Here is a 26,344-nt window from a genome sequence, read left to right on the forward strand (position 1 = left end):
CAGATCGCATAAATAAATTCTTATTTTTTGTTTGGCCAAATTTATTTCATTTTAACCTACGTAATAATAGGGCTGTGTATTTATTTCATTAAAACAATTATGAAATATGTATTTTTTAAAATATTGACAAATGTCAGATATCAACTGTCAAAAAATTTCAAATGTCATTTTTTTTCCTTTAAATTTGAAATTGCGTAAATGTTGGCGGTTTTTTTTTCCAAATTCTTCACAGTCTGATGAAAAAAATGGACAGTATCCTACAATTTAATGTTAGTCTGTATAGTTACACCCCACAAGGCGCAGAACAGCTTTACAAACAAGCGGAAATGATATATTATCGTTTGAGGTTATATCAAATTTTGAAAACCAAAGAAACTCTTTCTGTTGACGAATTAAAATCGGAGCTTGGAGATAATCCGCTTAAACATTTATTAGATGTAGAAGATAACGCCGAAGTACGACTTGCGCGTCATTTGGATTACCTCAGTCACTGGACATTGAAAATTGCATACAGCAATCAACAACCAATGTTCTTCATGAAATGCGAACTCAGATGGTTCAAAACACGATTTAATAACATGTCGCACGATCAGAGAATGGAGTTCATAAAAAAGAACAACTTGAATTTGACGCCAGCAACAGAGACAGAAAAATCAAGTTTGAAATTATGGGGCCAAAATTGGTATAAGTTTAACTTTACGGAAGTGACCTTATTAGTAAAACTCCGCTTATATCCTATGTACAAAGGCTTCATCTTCATCCCAGAACACAAATTAGTCTTTTGGTTGACTGAGAAACTCCAAAAACAATTACAATCTTCACTAGTCCATTGCAGAAAAATGTTACCCTCAACCTGTGATCAGCTGAACATGCTTATAAACACATTCGAACTAGTCCAACCTTATAGTGACACAACCTCGCGGAGATTCAAATTGTGTGATTTAAAAAAAAATGTTGAACATTTTCCCTTGTGCATGAAATTCCAGTATGAAAATCTGGAAAAGAAGCACCACTTGAAACACTTTTCACGTGTGCAGTATGGTTTGTTTTTAAAAGGACTAGGCCTCTCCCTTGAAGAAGCCCTGAAAATGTGGAAAACCGAATTCACGAAAAAAATGTCAGAAAGATGCTTCCAGAAAGAATATAGTTATTTTTTTAAGCATCAGTACGGAACTGTGGGTAGTAAGATTAAATATAAAGCTCAGTGTTGTGACACAATTTTAGAACAGTCAGTCCCAAGTGGGTTTGTTCATGGATGTCCTTTCAAACATTGGGATGCGAGTGTTCTTAGCGTGAGATTAAGAGAGGATGATGTTTGTGACGAAGATGTGAGAAAAATTTTAGGTTTGAAACAGAGAGAGCAATATAGGGCGGCGTGTACGACGTACTTTCAAAGTGTATGTGGATGTAAACTCGACGATGTTATTGATCACCCTGTTAAATACTACGACAAGTCATGTAGTTCAATTGTTGACATTGAAGACCTGGTCCTGAGTGATGAGGATTAATCTCGTGATGACTCAGTAACAACAGTTGATAATGTAGTAAGGTAAAACTTTTTTCTTGTTTGAAGTTTTTTTTTCTTTTTTATTGTTGTAAGGTTGTTTTAGTGGAAAAGTTATTTTTTCACTAAAGTTCGTAAACGACCGTAACAGTGTGTAGTTCGCACATTTTTGGATACATTCTGAACATAAGTTTAAGTGGCGAAAAGTTTTATTTAAAGTTGAATGATAAATAGGTTTGTTTTCTATTGTTTAAAATCCTGAAATATTGTATGTTGAAGAATGGTGCTTGAATAGTACAATGGAGAATATATAATGTACTTTATTAATAAATTTGACAAATTTCATGTATATTCACAAGTTGATTTCTGGATGAATTCTAAATATATACTTGATAACTAATGTAAATATAATGTATCTTTTTAAATATATAAGTGTATGTACCTTACTTGCTACGTAATGTGTTAAGGTTTAACATGATAATAATGGTTTCAACTTAACGTTACAATATATGAATACTCTGAAAATATAATATTATGTATATATAAATACTCTATAAATGTAAATATGACAATAACAAAAAAATAATAATAAAAATGAAAGACTTTAGAGGTAATGAAATGAGTAAATCTACGTTTATACGATTTGATACAAGTGCACGCTTGCGTCTTATAATAGATAAAAATCGAAAAAGATCTCCGTAATACAAATACAAAGTACAAGCAAAACGTACAGGGCAGTGAGTGGCAGCGCCCTCCGGCGCCGAAATCATGGACCGACCACATACCTTCCCCAGAATAGGTCCGAATTCGTGATTCCCCGGGTCAAATCAATCTGTTAACCCATTTGAATAATCACCGATCGAAACCAGTCTGGGGAACGTAGTTATACACAACTTGCAAAACATCTAGCCCCTAAAACTATGGCAGGTATATGGTGGAGACATTTAAGTGAATTTTGACTAACTCCATAAGTTACTCTCGCAACGAACTCCAACAGATCAAGACAAACAAAACAAACTGATGACGTCGTAAAAAGGTACAACAAACGCAGAAACCCCGCGTTCTTCAAATTGTAACAAGCAGCAAACTCGAAGCATGAAAGAATCCTCTTTGGTACAGCCGCTCCGATCCCACAATAAAATCCATCAGCGTACCACAATTACAACGACTGCCATACACGACCGCCCCAACCCGTTGGAGGCTCCGCCGGCGTCAAAATTCCCAACAACCCCTCCACGCTCAACAGTTCGAATCTAACACCGAAAGCGAGTCCTCAAGGTAAAGTAGCGCGTCGTGGTGCACTTTGGCTGAGATCTCCCCGGCACTTCACGAGCGTGTCCGTGGGAAGCATTGTACTTGAGATCACCTTGATCACTTGGATCAGTCGCCGAACCTGGAGCACGCCTTCTTCCACTTGCACTGCGTGCACCATTGCTCCCGGTGCTCCATGCCGTACACCTTGCGGCACTTCTTGTTCTCGCCGCGCACCCGCCGCGGCGACGCCGGCGTCTTGGGGCTGTGCGGGCGCGGCGACAGCTTGAGCAGCTTGTGCGGCGACTGCGGGATGGGCGTGGGGCCCGACAACAGCGTCTGGCGGAACGAGCCGACGAGCTGCCGCTGGTAGTCGGGGTCCTCGTGGGGTGGCCGCGCCATGTCCCGGTGCGAGAGGGTGGGCGGCGGGCTGGTCAGCCCCAGCTCGATCTCCGTGTAGTAGAACTCCTCTTCACCGGGGTGCACCTCGTGGTCCCTGCAAGTCATCCTCGCATTAGCCAAATTGATTACTTAAATGGATAATGACCGATTCGAGCTTTGAATCAGATCAAGATCTATTCGTATTAGGGGGGAAAAATCAAGGCGACCTTAACTAGAGTCACAAGAACCCATCCAGGTCTCGAATCGTCATTATTCGTAAAAAATGATCGAGACCGTCATTTTTGTTTTGATTCTTGGTATGATTGCTTGTGCTTGGATGCCAAATTCGATAGGAACATTCTGTGCGGTCGGCGTTTGCTTTAATTAATTTAAGTCCACCTTCGGAGCAATTGGAACCGTTGCAAAATTTCGAGTTCCCTCCAAGAGGACTCTAGACCGGGTAGGAGCACGTGCGGATAAAAATAAGCCGTGAATGGAGTAAAGCGGCAAGGTCTCATTAATAAAACTGTTTATGTTCGAAAGCGTACACGTGTAGCGGATTCGCGAAGGCAGTGGCGTGCAGAGGGGGGAGATAATAAACAATAACTCGCGAGAATGTTTACAGGAAACTGCTGCAATGCCAGATATGTGAGAGAAATGCGCAAAAACTGGTTGTGCTGTGTAAAAATTCGCGGCTTGTAAGAACGAGAAAAGTATATCTGGCCTTGATGCGCGCCGCTAATCCAAGGCGAATTTTACGGAATGATCGCGATCAAATGAAGTTTTATTATTTCTGTTGGTGTGTGAAATGTGCTGGAAGTAGTGTTGACGTATCTAAACGGCTATTGATTATGCTTAATATACGCTGTAATCGCGCGCCACGCGATAACATTTTCGAATGGAAGCAAAAAAAATGTAAACAAACAGCGTAAATCTTTCTTGGAAAGGAGATAAAAAAATATTGTAATTTTGCGCGTAGAAGTTTATTACTTAATTGTACTACCAGCGTGTCAGGGTCAATCAAGTATTTCGTTGCTCATTCTTAACATTTTGGGGACAGACGATTTAATTCGCCGGCGTATTGTCGACGATTTCGCATGTACTTTGGCATCAATTATTAAACTTGTCATTTGGCAGACTGTGACAAAAACCGGACTTTTTATTTACTTTTCGGTAATTTGTTTACACGTGGAAAAGATAAAGATGCAAAAAAGGTTTAATTTGTGTTGTTGAACAAGTTTTTGTGTTTTTACTTTAAGTGCATTAGTTGAGCAATGCAGTTCTCATTAAAATACTTTCACGGTATTCTCATTTTTATTTTCTTTTTTGCTTTCATGTTTAATACGTATGCGGAAATGTGTCAATAATAAAAGCAATTTATATTTTACCAAATAGATTATTTAGCAATACCGATTCTTACGCCGATTGGCGACCAAATAGCGCAAATGTCTTGTAAAAACTTAGAATGCTTTGACTTTTATTCTATAAGTTATTGCAAGTCTAACAACGACTATATGTATGTATAGTTTTGGAAATTTCATTCTACCCTATAAAATTTTATTGACAATAACGAGATGGACAGTAGGACAATGGTAAGAAATATTTATGGCGCACACCAGTTCACCCGAATTTGTCGGAGAACATTTAGCAGGTAGTTGTACTCATAAAATACTTCATGCTCATTTTCGTTCGTGAGTAACAATGGGCCCTGTCCGAACCTGGATTATTCTGCTTTCTAACATCTGGGGATTACCGGCACGCGACAACTTCAAGTTGTCTTGCTATTGTACTATTGTCCGTCTCATTATTGCCAATAAAATTTTATAGGGTAGAAAGACATTTCCAAAACTATACTTATACTCGTCCATAATAGTTACTTAAAAAAAAAAAAACATTAAAAATGACATACAAGGATCTGTTTGACTGTAGTTATAAAGTTTTTGCTAAATATATAACCTTGGCCTGTATCCGATGTAACTTTCATAAGACCTGACTATGTTTTCTTCTATGTAAAAAATGGTTCTATTGGTGAATTCATTATAATTAACAAATGTTCAGCTATGCACTCCTGAGGTTGAACGTTGGAAGTTATTCGCAATTTCTACACCTATTCGGATTTTATTTGACGAAATTATGACTAGTGAACCAAGAACAGAAAGTAAAGTGGTTTCAATAAAAAATACCGTAACAAGTGTAGCTAATCTGTTCGGTGAAAATGTAGCTTCTGCCTTTTGTCATTATGATTTCCTTTATGTTTTTCACTTATCGCGGGTATATTCATAGCATAAACAGGAAGAGACTGTCCTAAAAATAATCTCAAATATTTCAAATCGTAAATCAACGATTTAAATCTCCTAGAACCTATTTTAATTATATTTTTAAAATAAAGCCACCCACATATCCTGAAAGTTATTTTCTAGCTACCTGCTGAATCAGTAGCTACTCTTTTATGTGTCAAAATGTAAACTCCATAAATTGCATCGTAACCAATTGCCCAATTAAATAATGCAATATTTCCATTTTAATTTCATCGAAGTGAAATTTTGACAGTTAAATTACCAAGCCTGATTTACACGCTTTAAAAATTGGGCCACGCGACAGCAGGCAGCCGCAACATTCATAATTGAAGTGCAAGTGGATGAAAAAGTTAATTAACATATTTTTCAAATTACAAGAAATTCAGGGCGCGTCTGTTTTAATTAAATTAATAATTAGTTATAGCAGATCCTTCTATAAAACGCTAGCTTTTTCGTGTCAATGCTAGCGCAAGAGAGGTCGAACTCACACGTTAAGGTGATTCTATTGACTCTAATCGTCCACTTCATCCCACAGATGTCGCCACTCAACCTCGGCGCAATATCAGCGAGATTTTCGATCGCTTCGACGACCGATCCCGCACGCCGCTGCTCTGCGAAAACAAGTGCCTCCGCTGCGCCTCGCTGTTTGCACAGCTACCCACGACCCGCCGAATCCCTAACAATCAACAACGCGCTTGCCAAAGCCGCTCTGGCACAGGATGACAGCTAATAATACTCCTTCGCTCCTGTTATTACCGCCAAGGCCGATCGGAACAGCTCCGAAACTCGCGAATTTAAGCAAGCAAGGCTGCTGGGCAGCCTTGGACCGTTAAGATTCCGCTCCGACCATGAAACCCGGCTAATTATTCCGTTATTTTAAGCGCACGTAATCGAAATTGGTTGGGAGAACCACTGCCAGGCGGCGCCACACAGCGTGTAAACAACAAGTAAAGGAGAGACGATACCGATGACAGAGAGACCGATCTCGACTGTGACCCTTATCAACGAGAGCGCAGAGGCGATAATTGTATTCGGTGCAAGACTTTTAAAGTGGGCCGAGAGGAAAGTGGGTGCGAAATCTAAATTTGTGTAATTGTGGCTGTGTCACGAAAAAAGTTGAAGTTGGGTATGTGACAAGTTTTAAATAAAGAATCTATTTTGTTTTCATTATATTTTTTTCAAAAAAAAATAATAACGGATTTGCGTATTTTTATTATTTTGATTTGATGGTGTAAGTTGGTCGTTAAGGGTGGTTTTCGCTCGAAGTTGGAGCTGTCGTCTCTCTTATACTCTGCCAAACACACTACAGGAGGGAAGGCAAAAACGATGGAATTTTATTCATGCTTGTCTGGCTTCGTCGAGGGCTGCCGAGGTCAACGGGGGTTACAGCGGCAAAAAAGAATTTTTTGTGGACTTACTTGAGGTGGTCGTTCCTGACGTGGGCCTCGATGGATTCACAGGTGTTCGTTATTTTTAGGCAGCTAGGCCATGTGCATTGGAACACAATACGGGTGACGTTCTGTAACAAAGAGAGGTAATTATTACTTGCAGAGGAAAACCGGGGGTTGGCAAACGGGTTGCGCTGCGGGGGTGTAATTACTGGAAATATTACCTGGTGGTTAGGAACGGGGACAATGAGGTTTTATGGTGGCAACAGGTAGCGGAATAATGCACCCTCTATATGCCACCCCTGGTTTATTTTGGGGTATATTTAACTTTGGCCACCTGTCATCGCTCAAAGTAATAGAGACATATATTTATACTTACGTGTGGCAAATATGAAACGTTTAGAAATCCAATTTGAACGTGCATAAAAATTTGAAAAGTTTAAAGATCTGAAAATTTACTATTGTCTTTTTTGGAGGAACCTCCAAAAGCTCAACGAAAAATCTTCACTTGGGGTCTTTTTTCCTCATATTGTACAAAAAACAACCTAAACTACTAGCAACATTTTTTTGCTACATGAAAGATCTCAAAAATTATAAAATAAGCCTCTAATTTTTTCGACAAAGTTTATTGTCACCTGGGTTTCAGAGTGTCAGTTAACTTAAAGCAGCATATATATATTTTTATGGTTTATAAATTAGACAGAAGTTCCATTTAATAAACGTGAATAATAGTTTACATTTCGTTTTAGCATTTTGTAACTAGAAATATAGCTAGCCCAGTTGAGAGAGTAGAAAAAAACTGTCCTTATTCCGAAAACGCTGCCTGTCGCTTTCGTGTTAGCGTCACCAATACCAAGTAGTGTAATATTTTTAGGAACAAACCGACCATCAACCTCCCTTCGCGCACCATCGAAAATCAATTCCTCTCAATTTCCCTTCCTTCCATCCTCACCTGTTCGCCGGAATTTCCATTTTTAAACACTAAATAATGTAACAGTCTCGGTGGGGGTAATACGCACCGAGAAATCCGAAAACAATGACCACATTATGCCCACAATATGCAAAATTCGGCGGGGGAATCCTGAATAAAATCCAATCGCATAATTAAATCCAGCGAGCGCAAAACCGTGACTAGTTCCGACGAAAACCCGCAATAAAGCAACAAAACACCCGTCATAATTAATACAAACCTCCTCCCTCGAGCCGAGTCCTCTTCCTGTAACTCGCCTCGCTTCCAGGAAGTCGAAACTTATCGATCGACGCAACCACAACAAAACAGGTGTCCATCACCATCGTTGCGGTCGAAAACGTCAAAATTATCAAAATATTTGCAGCGCCTTTGTCCGCTATTTACGCCGGTGATGCAGTGCAGGCCAAGGACAAAGGATTCGACCGACTTTGATCCTTAAAGCCTTGTCCTTTACTGCGTTCAGGGCTGCACGTGGCAATGTCTATAAACACATCGATCGCCGCCGCCATATTGCGGACGTCACAGGTTCGATGCGGGGAAGAAGGACAGCACCAACACAAAGCCCTGGCCTACGACATCTTTCTCTATCGTTGGGGTTTCCTTTGTTTGGAAGAGACGCTTTCTTGGAGCTCGGGGTTGACGAATGCGACGAGTGCAGAGGCGGCGAACGGGGGTGGGATGAGAGCTGCCGGATTTTCGGGGAACCACCGCCCACGCGCTGGAATTAATCGAGGCGGCGAAGCCGGTGATTAAGCCATGACGTCATGTGGGGGGTTGCGTGGGTAATCGAATTTCGGAGCTCACGAAGTGCGAAAATCGCACGCTTGTAGCCACTGTTGATACGTTTATTTTGCGTGACATGACTTGTTATCGAATTTCCACGAAATGATATCTTTTCTACTATTTTCGACAAAAAAATGTATTGAGTAGTCCCGTTTATGGAACGAAAACTGGCTTCATTTCCGGCGAAACTGGAGGTGTTTCCGCGAGTAATTTAATTAGTTAGATCCCTTAGAAAGATGTGCGAGCTTTTTTTTTTATTAAACTACTGTCATTGTGTGTTGTAAACTTGGCTTTGTTCATTGTCGCACAGTATTGTGTTGGCAGTAGAAAAAAATTGCCCCACAACAACAAAAACAACATTACGGTCCCTTTTATACCTCATTTCCATAGACCGCTCGAAACAAACAACTCCATCAACAGTATAAAATAGTTTTCCAACTATTTACAACCTGCACGCCAATTACACGCCCATAAAATTTAATGTGTTTAGGGTGGCAAAACTGTGTTCACGTGGCGCCGGGATTTACAACCGGATCGACCTAAACTCAAAACTGCTCATCTGAACTGTGAAATCTATAGAAATCCATGAAAAATTCGTACCGTGGGTGTGAGCTCTGATTTTCTCGAGTTACGTGTATCCCTCGGATTCCATGGCGAGTTAACCTTGCCCACAGCGCGTAACCAACCCACCGTCGAAATTATTCCAGCAGCAGCCTCACAAGTCATTGCCCATCAAGTTCACAATACGCGAAGTAACGGTAAAGGTCAACCGTCGAAATTGAAGTTCGTTTCCCTTTCCTGCCGGCGCCCCACTATCTCGCCGATACTACGCCTCTGCAAGAAGGCTGACGAAACCTCAGCAAGCAGGCCCATATCTCGGGGTCACAAAATGCAATTTTGCCCCCTCGACCCCGATCTGCGTCGTACTTTAATCACGATCAATCAGTATGTATATTTGATGAGTCCGAAAGATGTGACGTGCGGACAAAGAAGATGGGACGGCGGAGCGCGGAGGGGGGCGGAGATCTGGAGGACTGAGGCCGTTGCCCTCGCAATGTTTACATCGCAATAGGGCCCGGCGGAGCGCCCCACGTGTGCTCTCGGTCATGCACCTGACCAGGGACACGCACTGCCAACGTTCGAAAAACGAAGAACGAAAAATGACAATTGGCGACACGTGACGACGACGTGCATGCTTTTGACATGTTTGCCGGGGAGATGCGACCCAAAAACAACAGATAAAGAGATGTGCTGGTGTTATTGTATGGTAATTCACGACAAGAGGCGACGTCATCGATGTTGTGGCGTCGGTGCAGCTTGAGGCTTCAAGGTCGGCCGATGTGCAATAAGTTGTGGCGTGACGCCGCTGCAGGAGTCGATCATGCCAAAGCGACGGGTTGTCACTTTTTAAACTGGCCGGAATAATGGAATTCCCGTTCCGAACTACATATTCCAAAGCGGTTCGGATTCCCCCGACCGTTTCGGGCGTAGTTTCGTTAGCTTCAATTTTGAAGAATGACTGATAAATCCGGTGGGATTACTGCAACGTAAATGTAATTCCACAAAAATTTTTATCAACTACTACGTTGTTGTTACTATTTAGCAAATTCCAACGAGTGTTATTAGATTGCTACGGGCTGTATCCGTTGAAGAATATAGTCACCAAAAATAAATTTTGATTTTTGAAAGAGTTTTTGACCAATCCCGTTACCCTAGAATTCCCCAAAAAATCCTCCGAATTCCACAGAATTCCCTTATTTCTAATACATTCCTATAATTCCAGGGCACGGAAAAAATAGCGCACAATTTGGGAGGTAATTTTATCAAGACGCACAATAATATTACTTGAAGATGAATCCCTCATCATAATAGTATATTAAAGAACGAGTTTCATAAGGCAAATATTGAGGCACGAATCCAAGTTTATAGAACGAGCGGCGAAGCCGCGAGTTATATAAAGGATGAGTGCCTCAATGGCCTTATGAACGAGTTATTTATACTATTTTTTCTACCGCACACGTTTTTTCCCAAAATTTAATTGAAATTTGCATTTTTTTTAATCTGGGGACTTTTGTCGTGGTTGGTGATGGGTCGGTCTGACACTAACCACGAAATATTTGAGGTTCTAATTTTCACAACAACAATTGTAATTCGAACCAATTCGAGTTTTTGTAATTTAAAATTGGTTAAAATGTCTTGCGAAGAAGTTACGCGTCGGGAAACATGAGAAATTTTAAGTTTAGATTTGCCAGTGACATTCACCTGACATTTCTCGTCATTGCTACCAATCTTACCGATCTAAATTACACCAGATCTATTAAAGAACGCCTTTCGGCTATTAACGAACTGTTGTGACGTCATTTGCGTGCGTTAATAGCTCTATTAGAAAACCAAAAAACGTGGGCGGTAGAAAAAGAGATATAAATAACGCATTAAAGATATGTGTATGGGGTGCTGAGTGGGATTTTCCATGTGTGAAGGTGCTACATATGGCTCATCAGAACAGGCTTTCGTCTTGGCGTTGTCTTGCCTATCGATAACCATACAAAGAAACTAGAAATCCTTTTTATTTCATCCAATGACAAAAGAAGTACATTTTACAAATCCACAAATCACGACAGGTGTGTTCTACGCAGAATGAAGATGTTACGTTTATAGTTTTTCCTACCAGTTATTCGGGGATTTTTTTTATGTGGGTTGTGCTTCACACATAAAGAAAATTCTGTGTAAATAATTCTTTCCGAAAAAAAAACCACTTTAATTATTATAATTACGCACGAACAAATAAAGTATGGATATTGATTCCTCTTTTTGTCGCATGTCCTTTCCCAGATGTATGCATGTCAAAATTTATATTATTAAGTTGAGTGTTGTGTGGGATGTAATTTGTGCAGTACTGCCAACCTAAAATTACGTTTTTTTGTAATATCGATCAGCTGGGGTCCTTAACTCCGTTGGTATAGCAACTGTGGTCCTGTCTGTGCAAATAGTACTCAAGTTCGCATTTCTATTCGCAGTCTGTAGCATTTTTCAGCCTTTTTAATGACATCGTGGCGAATGAATACGACACCGCATTCACTTAGACAAAAATCTACGTACCGTCACATTTAATCGACCGGATTTTTTTCGTAATCATTAATAATACATATCACACCTTATCAGTAAACCTGCGGAAGCAGATGACCAATGACCACAAAACTCGAGCCATCGGAAGGCCCAGTAGTGAGCTATGACTATGACTCACACAAGTGGTAACTATTGTTATCCAAGAACAAACAGTTTAAGCAGAAAAACGTAGACGGATTTTTTTTTTTTTCATAAAATATGTAATTAGGGTCGTGTTTTCCGCTTTGTTTTCGATTTATGTGAGTTCGTACGGCTGACGTCATTTTCAGCGAATTTTGTTGTTCTTTATGCATTGGGAAAGATTCGAGTTGCTGTTATATCAGCTGTGATCATTTTTGTAGCTATTATATAGCAATGACGTTTGCTGCTTTGTTAACTGAAGTGTTGGCAACCATGAACCTGAAATTTTGTCTACGAAACGAAAAATGCGTTTTTCAACTTGAAAATAATGTATATATAAACTACTTTTATTTAAAAATCAGATCAATACTGCTATCAATCTAGATTTACTATATCTATGAATTACTCTTGACAGCTTAGAGGAAAAACATTGATAGGAAAATGTGTCGTTTCATTGCGTAAAATGCAATACTGTCGCGTGACAACTTAAGTATGTTTTTCGCAAATACAAATTGCGTCATTAAGATAGATGACGTTCCTTTAACTTATTTTATCATGTTAACATGACGTCAGTTTTTCACCATTGTTATAGTCAAGAAGTGTCTTTTCGTCATGAGTGACATTTGATCGTAATCCAAATAATTTTACTTATACCACAAAAAAATTAAAAAAACATTCCCCAACTGTCTTTATTTTTCACTCACTTGAAAGCCATCTATTATCAATTCAAGCTAATTCAAGCCTCTACCGACCGGGTTTCGTGTGACGTCACAAGTAGGATGTTTCAAAATATTTTAAGTTCGTTAAAAAACTCAGTCGTCAGTTATTTCGCCTATTTTCAATTACAACTTTTTTTATTGCAATGGAAAAAATCCAAATTTGGATTAGATTAGGACAGGTAAATTAAAATTCGTAAGGAAATTGTTCGCTTATTATTATATATTATGTGAAAGATTATGTAGAAGAGAACTACGTATTCATTTGACGTAATGAAAAAATTTGAAGTACACACTATGTTACTTCTAGGATTCTTCACAAAACCCTTCAAAGTCAACTGTTGGACAATCAAAAGAAAACCAATACAAGTTAATATTGCAGATTTGATAGTAGTATTTGATATTGTAAAAACCAATAAAGATTTTAACGTATTAACTGGGGATACCAGAATTTTTTATTTTTCATGTTTATAAATGAATTGAAGTAAATGCGTAATAAATTTCTGTTTCAGAGTAAATAACATCTCTTGCACAATATTGTCGTCATTTGCTACCAAAAACAATAAAATCCATTCATTTTAGATGTAATAAGACCATTCCCAATTATATCAATAATAACAATGCCTTGTCCGCAATCGAGATGTTCTATCCTTAGCCAACCCTCTAAAGATATACTTTCGTAAACAACTCTGGATCTTATGCAGGTTTTTCTTTGCCTAAAGTACATTATAATATATTTTTGTGGCTCTATCTATTTTTATTTTTATTTACCACGTTATTATCTTTTAATTTCCAATTTTTTTTTTTTAGATCCCATCCATTTCGACAAATTTTACGTATCTTAGAATACATCGTAGAATACAAAAATTGCACTAGGAGCAGTGCTGCCTGTGCTGACAATGCTACATGTGACGTCACGTGCTCTACGGCAAAATGTAACTTACATTACTTACGCATTCAGTCGAGATAAATATTTTCATCAATTTTCGTTGCGATTTTCCTTCTATAATTTTATTCACAAAGTTGTATGGTAATTGAGGTTATATTTTCCGTTACATGTTACGATTTACGTCAATACGGCACGTCATTGTAAACAAATCTTATTGTTCTCGATGCATTATTGGAAAGAATTCTTGCTGGTTAAGTCAACATTAACCTTTTTTGTCGCAGCTGTGTATGACTTTGATGGTGTCTCATCGTTCTTGTGCCAGTGACGTTCCTTTCTTCAATGGACTGTTAGTAATTTCAAGTCTTGCACGTTTCGGTAGTTTTCACCGTATGCTTTCGTATACGATTAGAGAGTAACTGCAAAAATGATGAAGATCCGTTTCAATTCGTTTGCCAGAAAACTCAATCCTTCATTGAAGTAAACATTTTTTGATTTGACATAAATAGCTTGACCATGTCCATGTGGGTGCACTTCAGTTTAGCAGTACACATGGTATAAATCTAGCAATTAGCCTTAGTTGTTGGTCGCGTTCCTTCTCCCGCCCCACACATCCTACTTTCACGACCTTCGCTGCCAAAATCGATTCCTTCTACTATACTTCCGGCCTCCCTGCCCCGTAATCTCTCTCTTTTTGCCCGTTTCCGTTATCACTCCTCGCTTTTTCGCCTTATCACCGCCCCCATTTCTTCGTCCCTTCCCCGCCCCCAGCCTGCAATCCTCAGAAAATCCGTGTCATGGCCGTCCTGGTTGCAATTTTCGCGTAACTCCACCGCACCATCGCGTAATCTCAGCCAGGACAATTCCAAGCCGACGAAATAGCCGTCTAGAAAGCGTGAAGAGCCCAGCGTCCATCTGTCGTCCGATTTCTAAGCAAACCGTCGAATTTCCTGTTGGGTGAAAGTGGTCGCAGAAACCGCCTTCGCGTTTGTTTTTCGAGCACCGCCTTTGTTCTCCATCGACCAGATTACGTAATTGCGTGACGGTAGGTGCAGCGCCGGCCGGCTACCAACGCTGATGCTGATATCAACAAGGACGAAACTATTTACGTCGAGGTTAATTGGCAGCGCCATTGTTGTTACGTCAATCGCTGTCAAATTGACAGCCAAGGATGCAGAGGTGACAAATTCGCAATCGCATAGCCGGCCCGGCGTGCGCGCACCGCACGTGTCGCCGCCAAGGTCGCCGCTGTGTGCGTCGCGAAACGGCGTTTATGCAACGAGTTTCTAAATTTTGAAACTGATCTTGTTCTTCGCTTTCTCCAAGGTCGCTGACTCGATTCGCCATCCGGGGCGCGGGTTGTTGACCGGGGGTACGTGACGCGACCTTGACGCCGAGCGGCCCGATAAGGGGGCAACAGCTGATTGGGCTTATCGCGGATTGGATCGTGATAAGCCGGTCTTTGTTTGCCTCGGACAAAGGCGATTGACGGCCGCGAATGCGAAAAATGCATTGTTTGCGGAGGACAAGGTCGCGCTGGTTAGAGGGAGGTTAGATGGGTTTTGCTAATTTGGTTAATTGGAAGGTAAACTGACGGTCGGAGCGCAAAGACAAGTCTATTAACGGTGGACGTCATTTCAACTCGGGTTTTTGACGAGGCTCCCGCGAGAGAGGAGCCTGCGTCACCCGTCAACTTGACGGGTCCATTTTTTATGGGGTCGGGGACGATTTGGCTTTGGACGGGTGCGTGGGCCGAGAATAAATAGCTAATAAGGAAAATCGGTGAAGATCGATACCCTCCGGTAATATCTCCCTCCAATTATAGTTTTTAGTTTAGGAGACGAAGCACATTATTAACTTATCACAACTATGTACAGGATGATTTTTACTTCCTGAGCGTAAGCTAAGGAAGTATTGTAATCGAGGCCGACTGGTTACTTTTCTCTTTTCTCCATGTTTCATGGTCCCTAGACTACGAAAAAATAGGTCTCCCGTTTCTTTCTTTCCGTCCGTCCGTCCGCCTGGATTTTTATTAGACTACTACTTCGAGACTACGGCACCGTGTGTATTAGGAATATCGTGTAGAGGATAAAACGCTAATCAAAATTTTGTTAATCATCCCCACCAAAACAGGATGACGTCATCTACAAAATTTACATTAGTAAATATTACTTAAATTTTGTACAATAACTTGCACATGTAGGTTACGAATTCGTGTTGAGTTTTTAGCCTAGATGTTCAAATTTTTGAAAAAAAAATCAAAATTCTATAACATTTTTCAATCGAACATTGAGACTGCTAAGCTGGATGCTCTGAAACCTCGCCGACGTTTTAAGCATTATAAATTGTTAATAAAAAAAATTCAGTTTCTTCCCTGGCAAAAAATTAATCATGTCATCACAAAATTTTGCCTAAATTAATGTTACTTAAATTTTTCCTGGGGTCCGTTGCAGCATGAATAGACCGTGTGTCAAAAGATCCCCTATAAGGCGGAAATAGTTCTAACTCATGAAACAGAATGAAATGTTATCCGAATCACGGCCGTATTTACTGTTCGCGGTGGCTTCAGCAAAACACAAATCTCGTGCGTTTACAGTGAAAACCGTTTTTCAAGTAATATTGACACAAATTTATTTTCGGAGCGTGAGGACATCCTGCATATTATTTATAAAGGGCTGACTTGATTTATTAAACAATGTCGCCATCACGTATCGTTTGTACAAACACTGTCCGCAGGAAAGGGAAACGATTAATCACAAATAATATAAACGAGAGCGGCCGATTAAATCTCCGCGAAAAAAATCGGGAAATCGAGATATCCCAAGGAAACAGAATAAAACAAGCCGGAGATTTATGTTTATTTCAAGCAGCAACAAGTTTTATCATGTTTGCAAGCATTTTAATACGTATTTAATGACACACACCCAAAACAACAGGAAAATTCGTCGTCCTTGACGAATCGGTAAACAAGCGACCAACAAGAAGTTATTCATTATTTACTCACATTACCTGCAGCGTATCTCGCGTCGATTAATTCGCAACATCTTTAGCATATCGAGAAAGGAGCGATGACGCAACCGTCCCCACGCGTAGATCGTCCGTCGCAACGACGCAGGGCCAAACCGGAAGCCCTACAGAGCACCGCGAGCATCTCTCAAAATTCATATGTCAAGGCCCCGAAAAAGCCTTAAAATTCCTCAAAATTCCGCGCAAACCGTTCGTTTTACATCATTAGAAAGCGTTCAAGGTCCCGATTAGAAAACAATCGCGAAGGCAGACCAGAACCGGTGAATATTGCATGAATTGGAAAGGCAGCCGGTATAAAAATGTCCCCGGCTCGAATGTGACCAATGGCTGTACCTTTTTCTTCCTGGGCAGCTCGTCCGGGTAGTAGTCCATGACGATCCCCTCGTCCGACACCGAGCTGGAGGACAGCGGGGCGGCGAACGGGGGCGTGTAGGCGCGCGGCGGCGGCGACGGGGTGGAGCGGTACGACGCCGAGCTGCTGCCGATGCTGCTGTCCGGCGAGGTGCTCAACCACGGGAAACCTGCAAGGAAATTTGCATGAAGTGGAGGCGGCACGTGCGAGGATGCCTGGCCGTGGACTTTACCTTGTGCGAGTGCAAGGTATATTTGTTGCCACGCTTTCTGTTTCGTTTCGATACGCGCTGCAACGATAAGCGTTGCCTTTTTTCGGGTTCATTATCGCGAGCTGACGCTTTAGGGTTTAGCTCCCCGGGCCTTCGAGTTGCGACCTACCGTTGAGGTTGGGCGAGTGCGGGGAGCACGACAGGCTCATGAGGACCAACGCCGCGCTGCACTCGTCCATCTGGGTGTCTTTGGGGCTGTCGTCCTGGCTGCTGCTGGGCCGCCGCTTGCGGGACCTGGGACAGAGACATTTAATTGTTCACTAATTAAAATGAAATTTGAGGTCGTTTTGTAAATGGGTGTTTAATGACGGCCATTACGGCTCCGAGTAAACAAGTTCGACGAGCGATAAGCTAATCGGCATTACGAAAATCCGATCTCGTTGTGACGTCATCTCCGGTATGTCGGTAATAATGGGGTTGGCTGGTGACGCGCTCGTGATAAGAACGCTGGGAAGTTTTTGGGCAAGTTCGAGTGACGCGAAACGAATCGACGAATCGTAATTGCCGGGGAAAAACCTGATTCTTTTTTGGGGAAATTATTTACGCTAATAACACAAAATTACAAAGAAAGATCAATGTGAAGGTCGCGGTAATTGCCTGTGCGACGGCTGCCATTAGCGCGTCATTACCAACACACAAAAGAAAAATACGGCTGCGGTTTTTATACTCTTATCCGCATTTTCTGATTCACTTGTGAAAGCGGATTTTTTCATTGCCACGGCGGAATGTTGCTGGAAAAAGCGATTTTCACGATTTTTTTACCAGATCCGACTACTAACTGACTCCGCAAGTCAAAAATGGCCATCTCGGTTGCCCATACAACCCAGCGACTCTAGTACCGCGTGATAACTGAAACTGTTCGTTCAAATACCTTTGTCAATCGTCAAAAACGGAAAGCATTGCGTAACGTTTCTGTCAAATAGATCAATTACACGAATCGAGTGTCAAGTTCATTTTTAGTTCTACGTTAATTATCTAGCTACAACACAATCAACTGATATTCCACACCTTTGGAAGAAAAAACGACGACATTTCGCGACTATTTATAACACCCGTGCACTTGTCCTTCCTGATAACATCTTCTCATATTTACAAGTTTATCTGCCGATTGCTTATCACCGCATGAACTCCTCATTGTCTCCGCGCTGCGTGTTTCGGTATTCAAGGCATGTCCAATTTGTTTTCGATTAGGAAGCGATGTCAAAATGCAAATGTCGCACAATGGCCTCGACCAGACATACCCAAGATGCGGAGAGGGCGCCGGGACATCAATGGTGTGGGACGCCGTCCGCTTCCTGTCGCTACCCATGTCTGCCAACCTGGCAAAATCTGTGTCCACGTCGGCCAACCTGGCCGACTTCCGCGACTCCAGGAGCCGCACCTCGTCCAGCCGCTTCTGCACCTCGAACGGCGCCTGAAACAAGGAAAAAGTTTACATGAGTTTTCTTAGTTTATGTGAGCGAGCGGTTTCAAAATACGTACGAATCGAAAAAAAATTACTGATAAATAATCTAAGAGGATTATTATAAAATAAATGTCATTCCATAAAATAATATCATCCACTTCCATGCAGCTACTACGCAGATAGTAATTAAGGAGACGCTATCAAAATTACACATGTATTTTTTAAAAGGAAACCTGTTTTTGTTGCTTGTGTAAAAGAGGATAAAAAACTGAATGCATTGTTGATATTTAGAACGCGAATAAATGACTTGGCAAAAAAGTATGCAACGAGAAATTAATAAAGAAAATGAAAAAGTGAAAGAAGAAAGTGGAATGAAAGAAAAACAAAGCCAAATTCAAGTGCAAGGTAACGTATAAAGAAAACAAAGACCAAAAAGAGTTTGTTTTCAGAAGTTGTAAAGGGTCCATCTTTAAATGTTGTAGGATGGATCGAAAAAACAACAATGAGTCTGTTTTTTTTTTTGTGACAACCTGATGACTCGGGTACAATGGCGGTAGAGGCAACGTCACAGCCTTCAAAGAAATCGAACGAATCCTTGACCCGGGGAATAACAAAGTACCCGCTTCCATGGGTTGTTTTGGATTTACCCTCTCGTTACCTTCACGATTGATCATGTACTTTATGGTTGAGAGTTGGTTGTGATTGCCATTTCGACGTCCCGGTCTAGATAACCGAAGAATTCCCAATGAAATTATCTGCTCGCATTACAACAAACGAGCCGAATGCAATCGCACCGCGGTGCAAAGGTCGCTTGTCGCCATGCCGACTGCGGCGAAAAGGTCGCGGAAAAATTCCTGCATTTTGTCGACCTTGGCGCTCGATTCGGTATCCAGGTAATGAGCGAATCGCAAGGTCGCCGAAAGGTCAGAACCTCGCCAAACGGACCTTAGACCATGTTTGGCACCGAATTCCACTTCGCGCTCAAGGCCCGCCCGACTCGGAAATTTCGTAAATGTCAAGTCGGCGAAAACGCCGGTGCGGGTAAACGGTTTAGAAACCGACTTGGCACACTTTTAATTGGGTTGCCGCAGCCGGTGAATGTGGTACTCGTAGCGTTGTGATTGAGAAACGTTTCGCAAGCGCAACCTGTCTTGAGGTCGATTATGCGATACCTTTCTCTCTCCGCTCGTGGAAATGGCGGGCTTTGCGCACGTTTCGTAAGCCATTTTTCGAGCTCCCGTTGGAAGCCGACAGGCGGTAAACGGCGCTTACGCAACGAGGGATTTTTTCAGGGAAAACTAATTGGGTTGCGTATTACTTCACTTGTTGCGGCGGCGCGTGTTTAGAGAGGCAAAGGCTATGTGACTTTCACAACTTTCCCTCTTACTTTCACAAAATGCGGACGGGAGCGGGTCGCGCACCGGCAGGGGCGACAATTGGAGCGATTTGTTGGAATTTTGGTAGGTGATGATGGGCCACCAACTCGACGACCAACCATTTACGACGTGTGGAACTTTTCGCCACCAAAAGAAAATGTGTAAAATATGAAGTTATTGTGGAATTTCTTTTGCTTTTGAAGTTAAAAATAGTCCCACTGTACTAAAAATAAACAGTGCACAAAGTGATGTTTTCGAAATTATTTTAAATTTAGGCGAATTCAGCGAGAGGACGCTCGTAATATGTTGGGCTATTGTACTGGGGAGAGCTTTGCTATAACAGTGATAAACGTGTTGGGTAATATTTGCCATTTTATATAATGAGAGAACCATAGAAATTGCGTAGTACGCTACTTAGCAATCGCATTAGTACATCCATGCACTGTGCGTAGTACCACCACAATATTACCAAAGCTGTGTTTTTGTGTGTTACGTAACTAAATACAATTGCTTTAAATCAAGGCAAACAATCCACCTTCGTAAACACGTTTTACTTTTCTCTTTTGATAAACGGATGATTCTTTGAGGTAATTCCGTCACAAAGTAGTACTGATTTTGCTTAATCAAAATCGCCATTGTTGAACCAAACATTGAAAATACGAAGAAATTGATCCTAAAAAAACTCTGCATTTCCCCCGACGGACTAAAGAAATTAACACAGTGCGGTCAACAGTAATCACGCAGCCGAATACGTGCCTTTGTTACACTAAAGGCACAGTTATACAGCTGTAGGCTTGTCAAGTCGAGCTTGACAAAAAATGAATTAATAGACCGTGCTCACGACATATTATAATTTAGTTAATCGCCAGCGTCCTAAAATATAACTCGACCTACCTGATTTGAAATTTCCCAAACTGGCTCGGCAAACCCACAGCTCTATATCTAAGTGGCGTTTGATACAAATTTGCGAATCCTTGTTGAATTATCCTGTTGTTCTTTTTTTTGTTTTTTATTATTCGGGAAAATGTATAAATGAAAGTATATCGAACTGAACTAGGTCTCACCGGATAAGAAGCATTGTAATATTACCTAGCCGATTAAATCAGTACTTAAATTTTGCTGTGGCCAACTATCTAAAAATTGATCGTTCCAGTTATTGTGGCCAGATCGACCCGATAGCTAAAAGTTAAACCGCGAGCAAACACATTTATCACAATTACCATTTTCTAGACCTCTACCTAAACGCGATTGCTTTGCGGTCAGTTGTTTTCGTAATTATCATAAAATAAATATTCACTCATGTAAATAAAAATTCGAACCCAACAATGTCGAAAATATGAGTAATTTTATTGTGTTTTAATGCTCGCCATCACCATAATTTTTATGCTCAATATAAATTCAAATAGCTCTTCATCGCTGCCATGACCTGCCAAGTCCGCTAATCCGAGCAGTTCCTGTGGCATTACCGCGCCACTTATCTGTTTATTGTAAGTCGGATTGTGTCATTCACGCATTCAACCGTGTTTACTTTACTTCAGATTCTCGACCTCTTTGTTTGTCCTACACACTACATAACTCACGTAAAAACATCCACACACTCGTGATTACGACGAGGCAAAACAGAACGTTTTTTTAAACGATGCAGGTGTGCTTTGGATCGTTGCGATAAACGGCGCACCGCGGCGGTCTCACGCCGACCCCCGGCCTCACTCCCTATCTAAAGCCGGAAGCGCCTTTTGCCCCATGCGATAAGTGTCAGCGACTCTCTCCGACTCTCACTCATCCGTCCTTGGATCAGTTGTGTAATGCGAATTGCACGACGCTAAATACATCCATGTAGCCGCCAACGCCGGCACCGCTGCAACAACAACAGCTCGTGTTGTTGCCAATTATAAACCGTGTCAGTGTGCCGGCGGTAAACAAATATGGCCGCCGATAACGCTGCTGAACTTGCACCACGTGTGCCCGCCAAAAGTGGGTCACGGGTCGATGCCGCTCCCGGGTTTCTGGGGCAGGCGGCGGGCCGCGTGAATATGGGGCGGCGGAGCGCTTTGGCACAAGCACGACGAAGAAACCCACCGGCTTGCGTCATTGGAAAGTGATGGTCCGGCTTTTGTATGGGAAACGAGAGTGAACGTGTGCCGATGATGAGATTGGGAAAATGTGGATTTTAACGTAATGCTGTCAATGTCGTGGCCTAGTTCGCTGTTTGCGAAAATTTATGCTGACAGTGGAGGTTTTCAATGGGGTTGCGTCATGGAGATGTTGCGACGGCGGTTGAATTATGCAGCGATGGGCGAATTGATAGAGGCCGGGAAAGGAAAAAGTCGTCGAGTGGGCGGTGTGAAGATTTTGGAAGGGTTTTGATGGCGTTGATGTGTTTAACGTGTACGCGAGATTTTAACAGGTTTTGTGTTTGTTGATGAAAGACTCGGCGAGGAATTTTTGAGTTTGAGGAAAGTCGAAATGTTTTGAGAAGTTTTTTGTTTGAGCGCTGATCGTTCGTTCGAGCCGTTCTCCTGTAAATCTGTGTCGAAATTTTTGTTTTTATAGCAACACGTTGACATTGTGCCAAAAATGCGGCATTATGACGAAATTTGCATATGTCGCGTTAGCATTTTGAAAGCGCGTTTAATATTATCGCGACATTTCAACTTTATATCAGTAAAGTCCAATATTTCATTCGAAAATATCGACCGGCTCTTTCTCTCCTTCTTCCACGGTTTGTGGATTTCGCGGTTACGTATCTGCGTCGAAAGATCGCTCACTTTTGCAATATTTACTTTTCAATAACAAAACCATTAGGAATAATGAATTGAGGCTTTTAGTGAAAGTGAAAGTGACAAAAAATGTTACACGACTTAATAAGTACCAGTTTTTCGCCCAAAACCCGCCGCCGACCACTTCCGAGCCCAAGCAACAAAGCAAATCGCGTTTGCATAACTCGCCGCCATCACGCCATACCTTTCCAGCGGAGATTAATTACCGCCAGCGCTTCTCTGCGGTTTCCCATTACGGCCCATTCCGACGTCGTCACCTACGGCAAGCCCGAGGTCAGCCCGAACCCATTGTCCCCGATCCGCCGCAGTTTTAGAAAACTTTGACCCTAAACGGCCGCAATCCCGCAACCTGAAACCGGCCAATAACCGTAAGCGAGCTCTTTTCTGCCCTCGGGCCGTAACAAGTTCTGCTCATCTCGGGAAATACGCACTCCTCCCCCCTCCTCCACACTCGCTTATTATTTTCGGCGCTGAAAAAATCGACCGTGAGCGAGTTGTTTATACGAGTGACGTCACAAGGATGCAATTATTAATACCGGCGGGCGGGGGGATTTCCGTGCATGCGCTCCACGCGCCCGTAGCCCAACACAGAACGGATTACAGCCGACCAAGCAATATGCCGAGCGAGGACCGGAGGAATCCAGCTGATTCCCGGAGCGAGCCGCACCGCCAAAACGCGATACGCACTAACAAGAGCCGGGTCGGGGCGCCGGGTATGGATTTTGAAGGGGGCTCGGAGCTGCGAAGGCGAAGACGTTGCCGTTCTCGCTACTGCGAAATGAGGACGACCGTTGGAGCGGAGGAGAGACGGAGCCTCCGGTGGCCCTTTTTTAGTAGTTTCTGACAGGTCGAGAGAGAAAAGTTGCCGGTTTGGAGCTTCCGAGGCTCCAGCAACGTTTCTGGGAGATTAAAAGGCGTTAAGAAGAGTTTCGAAGTCGGATCCTGCTGTTGAAAAAATAAGGGCAGCTCTGTCGGGACCGAAAAGGAGCGACCACTAGTTGAGGAAGGGAGAGAGAGAGCCGTAAAAAGGGATCTGGAAGGGGTGGGGGTGGCTTACCTCGGAGCCCGGGGGGTGTATCCTGATGATGACCTCGTCCAGCTCCGGGTTGTGGGCGCAGACCTCCCCGGCGACCTCGCGGCCGTTGAAGGTGACGTAGCACTTCTGCTCCGCCACCAGCTCCAGGCCCAGCACGGACTGGAAGCCGGGCCCGATGAGGTCGACCTCGAAGAATTCAGCCGTGGTGCGGCCCAAGTTGCCCTGTCGTGAGTCGAACCGTACCGTGTATCTCGTGTTGGGCGTGAGATTGATGCAGTTGTTGTTCTCGACGAAATTGGCCGGGGTCTTGACCGCCTGGATCACCCCCGAATAGTACTTCCCGTCCTCGCCCGGAGCGCACACCCGCGTCCCGATGATGGAGCGCTTCGCCAGTCTCTTTCCCGTCGACATATCCGCGGAGTCGCTCAAAGTTCACAAAACAGAGTCATCGATGAAGTACAGCCGCCTGACCAACACCCGCTGGACCGACTCCTGATGATGGCTGAAGCACTCGACCGAAACGTTGCGTCCGAACTCGATCACTTGGTCGTAAATACACATACTCAAAACAAGAATGGCACGGCGCGAGGATCAAGGCAGCGTCACTGTAAACAGTTGAATGCCGACTGGTGCCGGCCGGCTAGCGTAACAACAGCTGATCGCGCGCGCCGGGCGGCGGTGGCTCCGTCGCGCTCAGTCGGCGGCGGTGCGACCGAGACGGGCGACGGGGGCGGGGCGGAACTCGGGCCACGCGCACATAGCGGCCCGGCCACAGCTGATGATAACAACAAAACCACGTGACGCAGCGCGCGCCTGGCGATTGGCCGCGCGGCGTGACCTACATACGGCGATTGGCTAAGCGGACGGTGGGGGAAAGGTCACGAAGTCCGATCCGAGCGGCTCTCTCTCCGACTCGAAAGAATTCCGGCCCGGCTTTATTGCAATTGCAGCAATTTGGCGAAAATTCGGCGAGTTTAATTGGCCGAGCTCGGGGGCCGTTTTTGCGCGAAATCGGTAACGGTACGCCGTGGAACGGTACTCGGACACCGATTTTCCGCAGCGACACGCACTCGCGCTAAATATCGTAACTGTCGGCCTATTTTATTTTTACTGCACGTGTAGGAAGCCAACGGTAATGAGCCGGCCGGCACGCACGTATCGTGACGTCAGCGGGAGTCGTGCATATGGGAGAGAACAATCGGCGGCCAGAGACATGCACTGTTAATAATGGAAGTACTCGAGATAACTTTTATTGCCTCGTGTAGCAATCCGGCGAGATAGTTTGGCGGAACAAAGGCTCGGGGACAAAGTCGGGGCCTTCCCTTTTTGCGGCCTCACCCTTGCGGGGTCGCGTCCCGCCGTACTCACCGGACGATCCCGGCGTGGGGCGTACTCGCAATAAAGATTCATTTACTCATTTCCCGAGGTGACGTCACGCGTTTCCGGAGAGGATGACTCCCGGATGACGTCTTGCCGAATTTCGGAAACGTCTGTTACGTACGCACTTAGAAAACGCGAAAACACACTAAACTAACACAAATATTGAAAGTTTCGTGTAAAAATGCGATTTCATTCTGCATAATTTAGTCCGCTGCTCCGCTATTTTAATTAGGCATTTATTTTAGCTACAACTTTGTTTTTATAAAACAGTCCTTGAGGTGTAAAACGCTAAAATTTATTTACATGTTTGCAAACTTGGGGTTAGGACAAGGTAATGTTGTGAATACTTAACAGAGTAATGTCACCACTGCAATATCGCAAAACGGGTTAGGCAAGAACGCGTAGACTTCTCCGGACCAGACACATTTTCCAATTTTAATGTTAACGTTTCAAGTAAAATAACGAGCGTTGATTCTTTAGAATTCAGGTGAATGTCATTTAGTGAAAATTTACTGCTACCCCCTTTTCAGTATCCTGGTACCTCAGTTAAAGTTAAATTGAAGACAAACTGCTAGATTTTATTTTGCAAAATCTGAGACTAGTATGTTTGTCAAATCTCCTGTATATACTCGTAGAATTGGTTGTCAATTTAATTCAGGACATATCTGATTTATCTGATTTAAATGCATGATCGTTCACAGAAGTTTTGTGCACCTTGAAATATATTACTTTTATTAAAATTTTATAACTTACCGATTAATTAACTACCACCTCGTTTTCATCAGGTTTGCGTAACTTGATCTCCAATTTTTTTATTTGATTATTACCTACTTGTATTGTTGAAGATATGTTTAAGTTGAATTAGCTTGTAATACGGTATCGCGATCCTCAAATTGTATTACAGTATTTGTCAGGCGATAAAATATGATTTATTTATGAAAACTGTTTGCGAACTTGTCGAAAACGGTTTCAGAGCGCCGGAGCAGCGCTCGCCATAACAGTTTCAGTGCAAAAAAGCGAAATTGAAATAAAGCAAGTAAACAGAGCGGCGTGGCGATGTTATGTAAAATGTCCTTGGCCGGTAATTTATAGACACTCCACTCTCTGTATTTAGATTTTCCAAGCCATAGTATTTGTGCCATCTACGCTGTTATCTACAATCTACACCGCTCGTAACACCGCCATAAATTTCAATCATCGAAAGTTGAACAATAGCGTTCAGCTTTCAGTTTCCAGAGCAACTCGCTAACGCGTTTTTCATCTGGCTTGTGTAAATGTCATTCACGAGTCCACCA

General features: G+C 42.7%; 2 protein-coding genes across 4 annotated transcripts; one reads left to right on the top strand and one right to left on the bottom strand.

Moving 5' to 3' along the window:
- The first annotated feature begins 169 nt into the window (after nucleotides 1-169).
- Nucleotides 170-11,346, top strand: LOC135144088 (DNA primase large subunit-like). Of its 3 annotated transcripts, XR_010282966.1 has the most exons (3): nucleotides 170-1,549; nucleotides 10,358-10,445; nucleotides 10,991-11,346. XR_010282966.1 is itself a non-coding variant. In XM_064076086.1 (2 exons), exon 1 carries the CDS (start codon nucleotides 237-239, stop codon nucleotides 1,506-1,508), a length of 1,272 nt encoding a protein of 423 aa, XP_063932156.1. In that variant the 5' UTR covers nucleotides 170-236; the 3' UTR covers nucleotides 1,509-1,549; nucleotides 5,969-6,600. The 3 variants fall into 3 exon arrangements, 2 of the variants coding, with proteins under 2 accessions (XP_063932156.1, XP_063932157.1); XM_064076086.1 differs by lacking the exons at nucleotides 10,358-10,445; nucleotides 10,991-11,346 and adding an exon at nucleotides 5,969-6,600; XM_064076087.1 differs by lacking the exons at nucleotides 10,358-10,445; nucleotides 10,991-11,346 and adding an exon at nucleotides 1,611-1,803.
- Glut4ef (Glucose transporter 4 enhancer factor) lies at nucleotides 1,810-24,900 on the bottom strand. Its single transcript, XM_064076085.1, has 6 exons — nucleotides 23,691-24,900; nucleotides 18,314-18,486; nucleotides 17,182-17,306; nucleotides 16,783-16,970; nucleotides 6,852-6,952; nucleotides 1,810-3,251 (listed from the first exon to the last, which is right to left on the bottom strand). Exons 1-6 carry the CDS (start codon nucleotides 24,078-24,080, stop codon nucleotides 2,885-2,887), a joined length of 1,344 nt encoding a protein of 447 aa, XP_063932155.1. The 5' UTR covers nucleotides 24,081-24,900; the 3' UTR covers nucleotides 1,810-2,884.
- Between the last annotated feature and the right edge of the window lie 1,444 nt (nucleotides 24,901-26,344).

This window comes from Zophobas morio, unplaced genomic scaffold (assembly GCF_036711695.1).
Source record: "Zophobas morio isolate AGI-343-1 ecotype UQ-CSIRO unplaced genomic scaffold, CSIRO_AGI_Zmor_V1 ptg000081l, whole genome shotgun sequence".
NCBI classification, from domain to species: Eukaryota; Metazoa; Arthropoda; class Insecta; order Coleoptera; family Tenebrionidae; genus Zophobas; species Zophobas morio.